Source organism: Dicentrarchus labrax, unplaced genomic scaffold, assembly GCF_905237075.1.
Source record: "Dicentrarchus labrax unplaced genomic scaffold, dlabrax2021, whole genome shotgun sequence".
NCBI classification, from domain to species: Eukaryota; Metazoa; Chordata; class Actinopteri; family Moronidae; genus Dicentrarchus; species Dicentrarchus labrax.
Genome location: NW_026136722.1, coordinates 15,679,056 through 15,694,062, shown reverse-complemented (window position 1 = coordinate 15,694,062; position 15,007 = coordinate 15,679,056). Strand labels below are relative to the sequence as shown.

General features: G+C 42.0%; 1 protein-coding gene across 1 annotated transcript; it reads right to left on the bottom strand.

Moving 5' to 3' along the window:
- Positions 1–2,714: 2,714 nt before the first annotated feature.
- Positions 2,715–14,510, bottom strand: hrob (homologous recombination factor with OB-fold). Its single transcript, XM_051388339.1, has 10 exons — positions 14,316–14,510; positions 14,109–14,159; positions 12,943–13,944; positions 12,604–12,687; positions 10,601–10,735; positions 8,467–8,575; positions 5,922–6,007; positions 5,683–5,805; positions 5,350–5,563; positions 2,715–4,516 (listed from the first exon to the last, which is right to left on the bottom strand). The coding sequence occupies exons 1-10, from the start codon at positions 14,316–14,318 to the stop codon at positions 4,461–4,463; spliced, it is 1,863 nt and encodes a 620-aa protein (XP_051244299.1). The 5' UTR covers positions 14,319–14,510; the 3' UTR covers positions 2,715–4,460.
- Positions 14,511–15,007: the final 497 nt, after the last annotated feature.

The following is a 15,007-nucleotide window of genomic DNA, read 5'->3' as shown; positions in this document are numbered from 1 at the left end:
CAAGTGAATTTTGCTGTGGTCTCAGACAGCTGCAGGGTTTGCTGGTTTCTTAACAACTTAATTAAGCAAATCTCCCCTTTTTCCACCGAGGTAATGAGCGTAGTTTTACAGGGATTAAACAGTCTCCAGTGTTGAAAATAAGGCTTTATACATTGGCAATCTTATCTGCCTTTATCTGTCCAGCCAATTTTCCATCCACAAGATTAATAAAGGCAGAAGACATGTTAGCCTTCCCTCGTTCTTCTTTTAATTTGCAAGCTATTTATGCTAAAACACTTAGTGTAAATATGAGTAAAGCCATACATTTTCCTTCTTGACTTGGATTAACATTGATAGCAGATAATCATGCATACAGCAAAGCAAATGTACAAGCAGATAAGGGACAAATTAAAGGAAAACTGTCTCAGTAAGCCCACCATGGGCTGCTAGAGCTGAGTCTGCTGAAGGTTATGAACACCATTCTTACATAAGACAGTCCTTCATTTTGTTTTTTTGATGAACGCGTTGCTCAGAAAGCTCCCATTGGTGGTCAGCTGAGTGATTGTGAAGGCCACAGGCAATTATTCATATAGTTTTCATACTCATCAAACGGTTCAATGGCCCTCCTCCTGCCCCCCTTATGGAAGCATCTGCATTGTGTATGTTTTTCCACTCAATTTAGTCAGGGTTTCCTTTCATGTGTCACCCATCTGTGTACAAGCGGTGCATTGAATGTAAATACATGCACCATATATTATATGTACAGTTCAGAATGCATGTAGGACAATACTGTGAAATGCTAGATTGAAGATTCAGTGTAAGAAAACATTTCCACTATGTTTTATTCATGTTTCTTTTGACTTGGTGAGGTTGAAAGTTCATTCTTGACATTGGAAACATCAGTTGACAAAACAATCTCACCTCAAGGTCCATTTAATGGTTCAGTTATATAACATCATCTTTACCAGCAAATGGAGTTTGCCACCATGGACTTAAAGATCCTATAGATTTCTTTTTTTTTTTTTGCTCAGTTCAGTTATGTCGAGATATTGTTGTTACTGAGGTTAGGAAAGAACTCACCTTTAAAACCAACATGGACAAGAAGTCTTAATAGCGCATTTGACCAACAGCAGTCGAAAAAACACCTCAAGGTCCATGCTCCGGTGCTCTCAATCATGTCACATGAGCTTTAACACATGATCGTGTTATGATTGAAAGCTCCAGAACAGCTACTAAACTGACCCTGAGAGTGAGGATGATTGTTTAGTTAACCAGTCTCCTTGTTTGTGTGTTTTTCGAGAAATCCCATTGTTAAATGTTCACTTTTGGATCCATTTCTCAAATATTTTATTAGTGCCAGAACTTAATAAGGTAATATTACACTACACCAGTTATAAGTGTAAAACATTCCTTGTTTATTAGTGTCAGTCTCTATTAATGGGCCCGTTGCTTTTCTTTCTTTACTTCTTTTTTATTCTCTAACTTATGTGAAGTGTCTTTGAGTTCCTAGAGAAGATAAAATGCATCATTATCATCATAACTATTATTTTGTACCAAACTAAAAGCAAGTTCAAGTCTTTCTCTTGAGAAGTTAGATTGCCATTTTTCTCCCATTGTGAGTCATCAACTATACTGGAGGCTGAACTTGTTAAAAAAGATGGTCGCTGGATATTTCAGGCTTTTCAATCCAAATCTCTGAGAGTTAACAGCACTTTACATCAGAGATGAGAAAGTTCTCTTTCCTCTTGGGACTCTAAACCCGAATAAACCACAGATAAGAATCTTTAAAAAAATAAAATCTTTTTTGAATTTCTTTGGATCAGTAGGAACTTCTCAAACTATATGCATGACGAGACCGCAGGAGTAATTACACTTTCCGACCATCTTAATGGATTATGAAAAATAATAAGCTCTTACCAGGAGATAATTAGGATGTGTAAGTGCCAGAGTTGCTCAGACTGGGCACGGCTGATTATTACCTCTGGCGAGAAGCGACTGACATTGAGGGGAGAATTATTTCAGAGTGTGAGCACTAGCTGCAGACTTGCTGGAACCAAGCCCCTCTTTTGTGGTCTTAATTGGTAGATGTGCAGATAAGGGAGGGAGGAACCCCCTCTGCACACACACACACACACACACACACACACACACACACACACACACACACACACACACACACACACACACACACACACACACACACACGCACACACATAAAGATAGAGTTTCAAAGAGCCTCATTCTGGTTAAATTAAGTTCCCCCCCAATTAAAAGTCTTATCATCAGGTCTCTTAACTGGGTGTTGGATGTCTGTGCGCTCTTATAAGCTCATGAACTTGACTAATGATGTCCACTAGGACCTGGACTGCCAACAAGGGTGTTAAATGCTACCCCCTGCTGGTATTAAGGCTGATGCAACATACTGTTGTTCACATACTAATATACTGCATTGGTTCCCAACTTTTCTGGCTCGTCAGCCATTAAAATAAACCTATGTTTACTTGTAACCCCTCATCACAGGGTAATGCTGTGAGCAGATTAATTAAAGAGGGATTTTGAAGGATTTTAAGAGTCCTGAAGAGCAGAAAGTATCAGTTACTTCTCCTGAAAAGAGCAAGACAATTACCATAGGTAAATATTTTCCTTATCTTCGCTTTAATTATCAAATGCAGTGAATCCCAACATTACTCTGATGCTGTGAGATGTTAAACGGAACAGGGCAGCAGGGAAACATATTTCTGTTACAAAGAAAATCAGGTTTATTCTTTCAGAAGTTCATCCAATCTTTACATTTTGCTTGTGACTTCCTGGATATTTCTGTTTCTAGGTCTCTAAATAACTTATTTTCATCTCTCTCCCCCTCTCACATTTGCTTGTTTGTTTAAGGCCAACGCTTGTTTTATTGCTATTAAGTTATTCATCTCAAAAGTAGCCAAGGTTACGCCGGGGTGTCAGAAAATACCTCATTACTTCTGCATTACTTTCCATTCATCCGTTCTCTGCTACCCATTCTTCAGGTAGCCTTTACGTGAGAGGTTCGGACTATCAACAGTAAGCAGGATACTGTTCTTGGAAAGACATGTCGCTGCTCAACTGTTTTAATGTCATTTCCCACTGCTTTGTCTGTCCCACAGTCTGCAACGTGAGATACCACTAGAGGCGGGTGAGAAATTTGGGAGAACTGTGTCTTTAAGAGTGTTACCAGTGATGGACTCAGTTCCTTTTTATAAACCTTCTCCAGTTTTTGACGCAGCAGGGCAATGACAAGGCTGTGATTCCAACACATTTCATCCCAAATGGATGCAAACAGCATCAAATTTAAGCTTTACCCACAGTCACTGAATTCAAAATCGAATGTGCAGAAGTACAGGGTACAAAATAGAAAATATGTCACAGTGCAAATACGTACAGACTCCACTGTAAACTGTACGTATGTCAGCCAAACAAACTAGAGCAAAAATCATTTGGGATGACTGAAAATGCACCTCATTTCATCATCCCTCATTCCTTCTCTTTTGAACATAAACCAGGCGATTTAAGCAGCTGCATTATACACAAAATGACAAAGAAGCAGAGGATTAACCTGAATCTGTTACAGTGAGGTAGGGTAGTGGAGGAGTCTGGATCAGGATGCTCAGATCATATTGGGTAAACCTCCATAAGAGCCTGTTAGTCACAGTGCGACTCCACCCTGATGCTCTGGCTCTCTGGCAGGGCTGAGTAAACACTTTTTGTCAAGGAAACCACATGGGACTCTGAAACTACTTCCCTGCAATCCCTGCCCTGGAAAACCCTCTGATACACCTTCTCTAATGCATGGTAAACAAGCCCGGGTCACAGTTTATCCACTCCGCTCTGGGGCTCTGGAGAAACAGACCCCCCCCGACTGAAAAAATGGAGGGCAAGGACAGGAACGGACAGGAAAACGCGGCAGACAAAGACGCCTCGACTTTCATTTTGCATAATTAGCAAATCAGTGCTGTGAAGATGAGTCCTCCGTTTCAAGGTCACTGAAGCAAAGTGCAACAATGGATAAGAATAAAAGAACAGACAGGGGATCACATCCTTCATACACATACACATACACACAATCTCAGACTAATTATAGTCTTTACAATATGAGACGTGAAGCTGAAATCAAACAGTGCTGATTTTTTGGAGCTTTGTAATTAATTAATGAGCATGTGTGAGCTTCCAGTGACTCCTTCTTATAACACCTCAATCGGCGGCGATGCATGGAAATGAACTCAAGACTATTCTCTGTTGTATTTAGGAACCAGACAGCGAACACAGTTGACTTACAAGGAAGAAAAAGAAACATTACAATGTACAGACATTTTCAGTTTTTTAGTGATCAGAGAATAATGACTTCAAAGAGGTGATGTCAGGCAAACAAAAGGTAGCATCTTTAACTGTTAGTCAGTCGTGAAATGACTCAGTAGAGACAGTCTGTACAGGAGGTTTGTTGATGTACAGTTACATCAAAGGCTGTAGGTGTCCTCAGGTAACTCTCCCAGGAGTTCATCCAGGTCATCATCTGCACAACAGACACAGACACAGGAAACAATGTGTCATTCGTATCACATCCAACTGGCACGGCAGTAAAATAAGAACTATATCTGCCTGGACTTTAACCATTCAGCTGTTTGCATAAATTTGACAGGACTTGTTGAGTTTCAGAGGTTCCTGTTGTGATTTTTTTAAACATCTCTTTGGATTTTAGGCATTTAATTCAGAGCTATTTTTTCCAGTTTATTTTGTTTTCTGCCCCAATAAGTAAATTTCTCCTGCTGGTGATCTATAAAGACTTATTTATTCCGATCTGCTGATGGCAGTAAATAAAACATCTGAGGATCATCAAAGTGATTACAATTCATCCTAATGACAATCCACTTTCTAATGGTGGTTGGTCCATGGAGCCATTTCACTATGGTGGCTATAAATGCAGAACTTGGCTTGTCTTAATATGCTTCCTATCATTTTTAGATGAATATGTATGAGTTGGCTGCTGATCTAAGCACTGACTAAGCACGACATTTCAAATACAAATTCAGTCTGTGTTACCTTGTATTGTGACTCATCGTGTGCAGCTATTTTTTAGACAGTTTACTGGCTCAATAATAAAAAGAGAAAAAAAACCCAGATTAATCAAAATGAAAATATTGTTTAGAGGCCTCTTTGTGTTGCCACAGTTAGATTGGGTTTTGGGTCAGTGAGTCAAATGTTAATGTCTCAAAACTTCACCAGAGTGTTGCCGTTTTATTCCGCAAAAACTTAATTTTACTTGAGTCTGACACTTGGCAAACCCAAGATGTGACTAGAATTCATCTCTCCCTCCTCACAAGTTTTATTACATACAAGGGCCCCCACCTGAATCCCAGCCTGGGTCCTGCAGTGCTGCCTTCCCAGCAGGCTCTTGGGGACCTCTGCTGGTGCTGGCTTTAGTGTCTATTGGGGCTCGGGGGTCTTCGCCTCCCTCTGTGCATTTTCCCTCGTCATCCTCCTCGTCAAACACCAGGTGCATCTGAGACACGGGTTCCCGGAGGACACTTGGAGACTGAGCCGGTGACGGCAGCAACGGCTCCTGGATAGCGCGAAAAAAAAGAGATGTTTTGAGGGGACAGTTGACAGGTTGACAGATTTAATATTTGTTGGAATGCAACTGTGCTATTCTCGTTTTCAGCTGACAGTCGTGGTGCTCACCAGGACGAGCGGGGGGAGCCGAGCGGAGGACAGACTGACTCCATCAGGGGCGTAGATCCTCAGCAGGTTGTTGGGCGTCACGTTTAGGTAATGGTTACGATGGGAGGGCGAAAACACACCCACCTGTCCACAGAGGGAGTAGAGACGGAGGAGAAACAACGTGCTTGGGTAAATATTTAGTTTAAAATAGTAAACTGCAGTTACCATTATGTGTGACATTGAAGTTGAATGAGTCTTACTTGTTTGAGCAGCAGTACAGCTCCAACCTTCAGCTCCTCCACTCGGTCTTCTAGGAGGCGCCGGTGCACTGTTCCCTGAATCTCCCCTTCAGGGAAAAACATTACAAACAGAACAAGGAGAGTAATTAACAGAATGTCATTTAACAGGGAATGGTTGGAAAGATGTTATTTGGTTCTCTAAGTTACAAGTGACGGACCTTTTTAACTAATTTGAATGAAATATCCTAACACCTCTATAACAATACAGGTTAATGGGGGAGAAACATACACTGCTGTCTTTGTGAGGACCAACTTCACTTTGAAACCATCGTAGGGAGGACATTTCTGTGTTGTAAGGATATTATGGCTGGTCCTCACTACTTCCAAAATTGTTTGAAGGCTGAGACTTGTTTTAGGGTTTGGGCTGGGCGGTCTACATCTGGTAAGGGTTTGGGAATTTGTTGTAATCGTTAAGGTTAGGGTTAGGTGCTAGGGAACGTCGACAGGGGTCCACACAAGTATGTAGCCCTTTGTGCTGCACAATTAATCGAAATATGATCGAAATCGCAATATGGCCAAGTGCAATATCCGAATCCCTAGTCAACAAATCTTGTTCTCCAGATGTAAGATAACAGGTTTGTTCGGTACAGACCCTAACAAATGTCACATTATCATGATTTTAATAGGATTTTTCTGTGAAAATTGTGATGCCAAAATGATCGCAATCATTTTTTTTTTAATCAATAAGGTTTTTTTTGCACTTGAGAAGCCATTCATTTGGTGATTCCTTTTCCTGCCGACTGATTAATCGACCGATCTTTTCATCTCTAACATACAGGACATGCTCGCTGACAGGAGCTTCTTTCTGCTGGAGAAAAATCAGCAAACCATTCAGCAGGTGGGAGGCACATTACTGACAGAACAATCCCTCGTGGTGTCAGAAGCACTTAACACCATCCCACTGCTGATGCCAATCTACAGCAATTGAATCACTAATAAGCACTTAAGGCCGGTGTTGAGTACAACATCCACTCCTGAGTGTTAATAATCAGTGCGCCTCATGTGGCTGCTCTCTGGGGGCCATGGCAACCGGCTCGGCTTAGAGGTAGATCAGACAAAAGGGTGAAGGGCTTAAGACCGATGCAGGAGGAAGGAGGGAGGCCTTCCTTCTGTAGGCGTAGCACAGATGTAAGCTGGACTGAGTGTATATACTGTATGTACATGTAGGGGAGACCGGGGCTTGTTGTCACACGGGTAAGTTGTCACATTGCAATTATCTTCTCCACCAAGGGGCGCAACTAAAAGGTGGAATACTAGTTTTCTTCCTTTACATGGTCAGGTGTCATGTCCTGTCTGAGAAGAGGATAGCACATTGTGAGCTGAGACGAGCACCAAGTAACCATTGTGCACAACCCAAAGTAAAAAAGATCAACTTTATATATTTCAAAATAAGCTTCGTTCAAATAAAAATCCTAACAGTGATACATGTTGGGGTTAGTTGTCACACACATATTTTGATGAAAATGCACTGCATATATTGACTTGCAATTTTTTAACACTATTATTATAGTGCATTGTTATATTATGCACTATTATAATAATATTATGCAATATAACAATAATATAATATATAATACAATATTATGCAAAGGATGGGCCCATGAAGAATGCACCCCTGGTAGATCAGTCTACGTATGCCAGAACTGCGATGCGAATGATGAGTCTGACTAGTGAGGACATTTGTTTGTCAGGTTTTGTTTGAGTTTTTATGAATGGATCTTCCAGTTGTTGTTGGAACTATGTCCACATTTCAGGACTGGTTTAAGTTTGATAATGAACCAATGCTTTCGTTTTTTGTAATTCAATTTAATCTGGAATTTTGAGTTTGAGGAAAGGTAAAACAGGCATTTGAGTCCGAGAGCCATAGCCTACGTGCCAGCAGTTCCAAAGGACTTTAATCCAGTGCATGTTGCATAATATTTTATGTTAACGTTTGTTCAATAGCTTTTTCAAGCTCAGTGATAAACATTTTCTGTGCCTGATTTCAATGTTCACTTTCAAGTAAAAAAGAACAACAATAATTTTGTCCTTGTTTTATTAGTTGCAAAATCCAGTGTGACATCTTACCCCATATAGTGAGACAACTTACCAGATGGTGGGGCAACATGTCACATGCTCACACTCTATTTGATTGCTTATAACTCTGCACTGACACAAGATATGGAAATGACATGACCACAAAATATATATCTGAGACTTTGGTCTTTCATCTGGTACACATTTTTATTTTTATATGATGTATTGATACCAAGAAATATATAAGAGTGTAAAAAGTTTGACAACAAGCCCCGGTCTCCCCTATATCTGTGTGTGTAATCAAGCGTCTTACTGTGGCTGAACTCGTACCACGTGGAGCGCAATCAGGCGAGTTGAGTCAGCGAGCAAATGTCAAATGTGAAGCTCACACCTCTTTTATTCACCATCACTTAACAGTTTATTTGGAGCGTGTTTTTTTTAAAACTAGCTTTAAGATATTATAGAGTGCAAGTGTGGGTGCATCTGCTACCTGTTGGGTCTTTGAACACAACCTTGGCATCAGTGTTTGTGTGGATGATGCTCTTCAGGAGTACAGCCATGTTGGGCACTTTGTTTTTGGCCAGCTGTTTGAGTGCAGCCTGAAGAGGGGAGGGAAAACAAACATCAGATTACTGTTATCATTTCACAAGAACTCAGGTGCATCCATCTCCAACCCATAATACTGTCGTGTGTATAAACATTTTCAGAGCTGTGATGGTTGATTGTCAGAAACTTTGGCAACTCATTGTGATTCAATCAATTCATCTCTTCAGTAATATCTCAAGCACAGGTGTCCAACATTCACTGGTTCTAAAATGTAAGGATTTCAAGCTTTTCTTTGTCATATTTGGTAGTAAACTGGATATGTGGGGATGTTAAGACTGTTGGTCAGATGAAATGGGACATTTTTAGAATTTTCTGACATTTTATAGACATTATTATTCTGGAAAATAATCCTCAAATTAAAAATGAATCATAAAAGAATCCCTTAACCATTTTACTTGATCACATTAATTTGTCAATAACGCTGCAAGAAAATCAGTTAAATCCCCATAAGTTGTTGTAAAGTTGTTTGTATATATGCTAGCCATGAAATTCATCCTCAGTAACAATGTTTGCCTTCTTGAGACACATATACAAGTTTCATCATTTCTATAAGTTTGTACTTACAATAGTTTTACATGTGTTTAGATAATCATTTAAATTAGTCAAATTCCAAAAACATATTTTCTGGCCCCATCGGGTAGTAGTATTGAGAATGACACTGTGGCAGACAGCAACACAAACCGCTATAAACGGTTTCAATTTAAAAAGGTTATAGGTTTCAAACATTAATATAGCAGCAAACAACTATTAGCTATGTAAAGATACAGTGGAGTCACAGTGAGCTTTGGCAGCCTCTGTTTGCTTTGTTTGTGTCCGGTCTGGGGCTTTATTTTGACCAAACCAGAGTTGGAATAGTGGACAGACTACCAAAGACAGTTCAGGTGAGTTTAATTTGGTTTCTGTCCATTTTGAATGAAGTTACTATTATGACAACATGTGAGGTAAAATTATTAAAATTATGTATGGAGTCTGGTGGCGAGAATAACAATCTGAGCAGTCAGTGGCAACAACAAGCACTTTTAGTGGAGATACATTAACGGGGGTCGCATTTGTTCCCAAGGATTATGGCATCCATAGCAGCCCGTTTCATGGCTGTTTTCGAATCTAACATGTTGAATAAAAGAGGTTATTTTGATCAAACCAGCGTTGGTGATTATTGGTAAGACCAACAAAGACGGTTTTGGTGAGTTTTATTTTGTTTCAGTCCAGTTAGAAGTATGTTTTATGATTATCTGCTGGGTAAAAGGACTCATTCTGTCAATGGAGTCTGGTCGGCTGTAGTGCCAGTTACTTTGGTCTGATACATACATACAAACAGTAGTGAGCAGTGTTTACTGTTGGGATCATTCTCTCTCTCTCTCTCTCTCTCTCTCTCTCTCTGCTACATTAGATGTAACATGTCATTGTTCAGTCAACAGAAGAGGGGGGGGCTGTGTGGTAATTTGTTTGTTCACCCAAACACAGACTTTTGGGACGCCGGGGTTCATGTAAACAGCATAACCTGAATGAGCTCAGCCTGCGTCCTGCCAGAGACTCTGTGCGCGTAAACGGAGGCCGTGTCAACAGCCACGACGAAAACCAACATGTTTAAGTGCTCACACGACCACTGCCATTCAAAAACACTTGTAAGTTATTCCACAGAGGTCGGCCCACAGAGAGAGCAGAATAACAGCGGAGTCTTCATTAGAGTGATTGATGAGGGATCATACTGTTTATAATTACAAAACACCTCTGGTACAGCTCCTTCATTTGTCCCGATTATGCCAATAGACCTCCAGCAGTGACTCGGTATGTTATAATGGAGGATAAATAAAAAAGAATACTGCTTGACCCAAATAAAATGCTCCTATTGCAATGCTTGAATGGAGTTAGATTTAGAACTGCATTTCATTGTCCCATCCTGTACAATGACAATAAAGCTGAACCTTGAAATTAACTTGGGAAACCGATTCCTTTCCTCCACTGCATTTATGTTTGTTACTGAACATCGTGTGTAACGGCCGTGGGGGGGGGATCACCTTTCGAAGCACCATGACAACACTGTAGGAGCGCAGGAAGCACGAGGGGTTCCTCTCGTCCAATCCCATCTCTGCCTTCATCGCTGCCCAGGCGCCGCCACTGAAGTCGTCCTCCTCCGTCTGTGAGCTGGAACCCTTCAAATCAAAGCAAAACAGTTTAGACCCTCACAAACACAACAGTAGCTGCGTCGCTGACGAGCTTTACTTAAAACACTCGACCTTTCGGTGACATCACACTGTGCACACCTGTCTGGAAAAATATCAGGTTTAGATTTTCTATCCTCTCCGTCTCTTAAATTACAGTGCTCAGATTGTCACTGTGGTTCGGACGCAGCAGGCTGCGGCACTTTAATGTCTGGTTTTGAAGGTGCAATAATCAGTCACGTCAGAAATATCATAGCGCGTTGTAATTACTAAATAAACAGACAGAGAGCTCTTTTTTTACGAGCGGTCGCTGAGAAGTCTAAACAAAAGTCATGTTGGAAACAATTCAGTCTGACAACCGCAGACGGGAAAATTAGTAGTTGTTGCTCCTCCTGTTTCACATACAAAACATGAGGCAATGTGAACTTGCATCAATCAAGTTTATAAGCTCGCTTATACTGTTCAGTGTTGCAGAAACATGGAGCCTATCCCAACATGCACCGGGTGCGAGGCAGAGGCGGGGGGTCACTGTGTCGCTGCTATTCCTCCGTTCTTCATGGGCACTTGTACCCATTGATGAACATGATGACAATATTTGTTTTCAGGAAGAAGAAAAAAAAAAGAAAGACCTTTCAAACTTGAAGAACTGATTTCCCAGGAGGACCTGAAGGCAACACTGAGTGTAGTTCAGTGTAGAGCTGATGAAGTGAGACCAGGGAAAACACCAGGGTTCTGTTGGAGGTGCTGACAGGAGAGCAGGACGGGGATTTGGAGGTCGCAGCGGAGTGGAGAGAGTCAGAGGAGGAAGGTTATAGCTAGATGAGCCAGAAGCCCGGCGTGCAGTGCTGAGCTCTCCCAGGCTCCGATCAGGTCGCGTCTGAATCCCTCCACAGGTCCGGGGTCGCAGTGTTTTGGCTGAAGAAGCAGGCTCTTGTTCTCATTGATGAACATGATGATGTTGTTTGTTTCAGAAAAAAAAAAAAGCTTTCAAACTTGAAAAATTGATTCCCCAGGAGGACCTGAAGGCAGCACTGAGTGTAGTTCAAGGTAGAGCTGACCAGCAGCGGCTATCAGGAGAATTATGTGGAAATGTCTCGAACACAGAGCATTTGGGACATGGTGCAGGTGCACAAACCGAAAGTTATCACTTGAGGAATGGTTACATATTGGGCTGTAACTAATCATTATAGTATTATTGCAGACTATTTTCTATATGAATTGATTAATCGTTTGGTCTGTAAAATGTCAGAAACTAATGAAAAATGTCCATCTCAGTTTCTTTAGGTCCAGCGTGATTTTTTTAAATGTCTTAAACCCAAAGATATTCAGTTTAATATGAGATAAATCACAGAAAAGCATTTTATTTTTGCATGAAAACTTACTTTAATGATTAATCAATTATCAAAATAGTTGGTTACTTTTTTCTGTCAATCGACTAAACGATTAGTGGACCAATCGCTGCGGTTAGAATTTCATTACAGCAAAAATGATTACTCGATTGACAGAAAAACTATTCTGATAATCGATTAAACGTTAGTTTGTCATGCAGAAACTACAATAATTCACTGGTTTCTGGTTATTGACTGGTTTCTTTTTATTTATATAATATTAAACTGACTATTTGGGTTTTGGGAAAATGTGACCAGCATTGTTCCACCATTGTGGGAAACTTTATAGACCAAACAATTTATTGATGGAAGAATAACCAACGGATGAAAGAATAATTAAAATAATTGTTAGTTGCAGCTGTACATAAATGTCTGGGTTAATATTTTTTCCTAAGATGACAAAAATCTATATCAAGTTAAAACAAGCTTTCATGTGTTATGTGCAGATCAATGTCTCTGCGTTGTTATTACCTGGCTGGGTAACCGGGCCATAACACCGTGAGCAGGAGTCAGAGGAGCAGAAACCACTATTTCGTCCAGGCTCCGACCCTGCAGCTGAGAGAGAAGAATTAAATTATCACACGGCACCGTGGTGGAAAAAAGGGAACACATAACCGACAGTCATTTCATTAGAACTGGCAAAACCTCAGAGCGGCAGCACGGTGAGTCTGAAAGGGATTACGAGGGTGAGATTACATGTGATCTGAATGCTCTGAATGCTCTGGTACTTTCAGCTGGACACATCCGGACAGATGTTAGGAATTTGAGATGATTGGCGGAGGAAAAGGACCAGCGTTGGATGAGACTAACCTGCTCAGGCAGGAGTCCGGCGGGGCCGGGGAAGCGTCGGGTCCTGGGCCGGAGAGGCTCAGAACGAGGCCTCTTCTTAGGAAACTTATTGGAGGCAGATACCAACTGGACCAGGCGGTTGGTGAGGACCGGTGTGTGAAGGGGATTAGATCTCAGAGCGGAGGAGCCCACAGACGGGGAGGAGGAGGAGGAGGAAGGCGCTGAGGAGATTGTCTCAAAGAGGCCACGACCCTGAGGGGAGGGTCCAGGGGTTCCCCATGGTCTCCCTGGCTGCTGGGGCCTGTTGAGTGTCCTGGAAATGGGGCGGGGGGTAGAAGTCGTTGCAGTAAAACCAGGGAAAACACTTGGACTCTGTGGAGGGGCTGACATGAAAGAAGGGCGGGGATTTGGAGAACGCAGCGGAGCGGAGAAAGTCCGAGGCGGTAGGTTACAGCTAGATGAGCCAGAAGCCTGGCGTGCAGTGCTGAGCTCTCCCAGGCTCCGATCAGGTCGTGTCTGAATCCCTCCACAGGTAGGGGGTCGCAGCGTTTTGGCCGAAGATGCAGGGTCGACAGCATGCGCAGGTGCGGTTGGAGGAGGGGCTTGTTCCATCTGGCGGTCGCACTCCTCCAGGTCTGCAAGGTCAACATCCCAATCATCAAAATCATCCTGAGCCACGCAGGGCTTCGGTGGCCCTTCTGCGTTAGCATGACTCTGTTGTGATGCCAAACTACGCGGACAGTTATTCGCCGTGGGAGGCCGGGGGGAGGAGGAGGAGGAGGAGGAGGAGGAGAGCTGCCTCAAACCCAGAGCAACAGTTTGCCCAGCAGCAGTGTGCGTGCTGCTCCTTGATGGTGTGCCATTACACAGGGCAGCTGATCTCGCTCCAGTTTGCTGAAGGCAATTTTTCTCCGGCTCTCTGTGAGCAACAGAGGAGGCCCGCAGAGCACAAGATGACACAGCAGCTGCCACATCGACTGGTCCAGACGCTGAGCGGACAGCCCAGTCTGTTCCCAGCAGGTCCTGGGAAACACACACACACACACACACACAACACACACAGATATAAACACAGTGTGAGAGAGGGGGAACAGAAGGAGGATCATTATGGTACACAATGTGAGCAGCACGCACTGACAGTTAAGTAACAGTTGATATCAGGTGTGTTTGAGTCTGCTGGGAGTCACCTCATCATCAAAGTCCTCGCCAATGCTGAACAGGCCACTTAATTTACAGGTCTGTAACAGAGGACACAACACACTGAGGAAAAGTCCTCCAGCTTTAGAAGATGAACACGGCCTAATTAAAACTAGAAAAAACGTGTCATTAACTTATGTGTTACCTGTGTTATGTTAGCATGTTAGCTTAGCTCAGATTGTTTTTTTGTCACTTACCATCGCAGTCAAAGTCGCATTTAACCCGTTTGGACAGCAGACTTCCAGAGACACTCAGTAACAACGTGTCAATGTCATTTTTTTCTGGGTTTTGTTTTGACGATAGCTTTACTTTGAGAAGAAAACGCTGCTATCTGGCGAGCTACAGGACAACTTTTTAGTGGGTTGTGTTGCTGCTCGATTCCCTAACGCGCCGCCACGTTCAAACACGACGTAATGACGTAAGAAATGTTTTTTTTTTTTTTTTTACAAAGAGTGTCGAAGCAGAGCGAGATGATTCACTCCTACTCATATCCGAAACCGTATTTCAGGTCGCTTCTTTGTGTTTTGTTTGATTTTAGCTAAACGACGTTTTCTGGATTCTTGTGTTGAATTAGAAATGATTGTAACACACATACTTGGAATTAATAGTTCAGATTGACTGGCTGTTTATCAAGAACATTTACTAAAACTGTAAAAGAAAGGAAAAGGAGAAGACAGACAGTCAACCACCCAATGTTGTGACGAAGATAACCAAACCAAAAACTACACTTAAATAATAAAAACAATAAAAATCACACCACACTTGTGTGTGCACCACAAACCACATCACCATCAAAAGTGTGTGGACTACCAGCATGCACCAACCACCCCTGCAACTGGATGCCACCACCAGCAAAGAGGTAGAATTAAACCACTATACAATGTAAAAT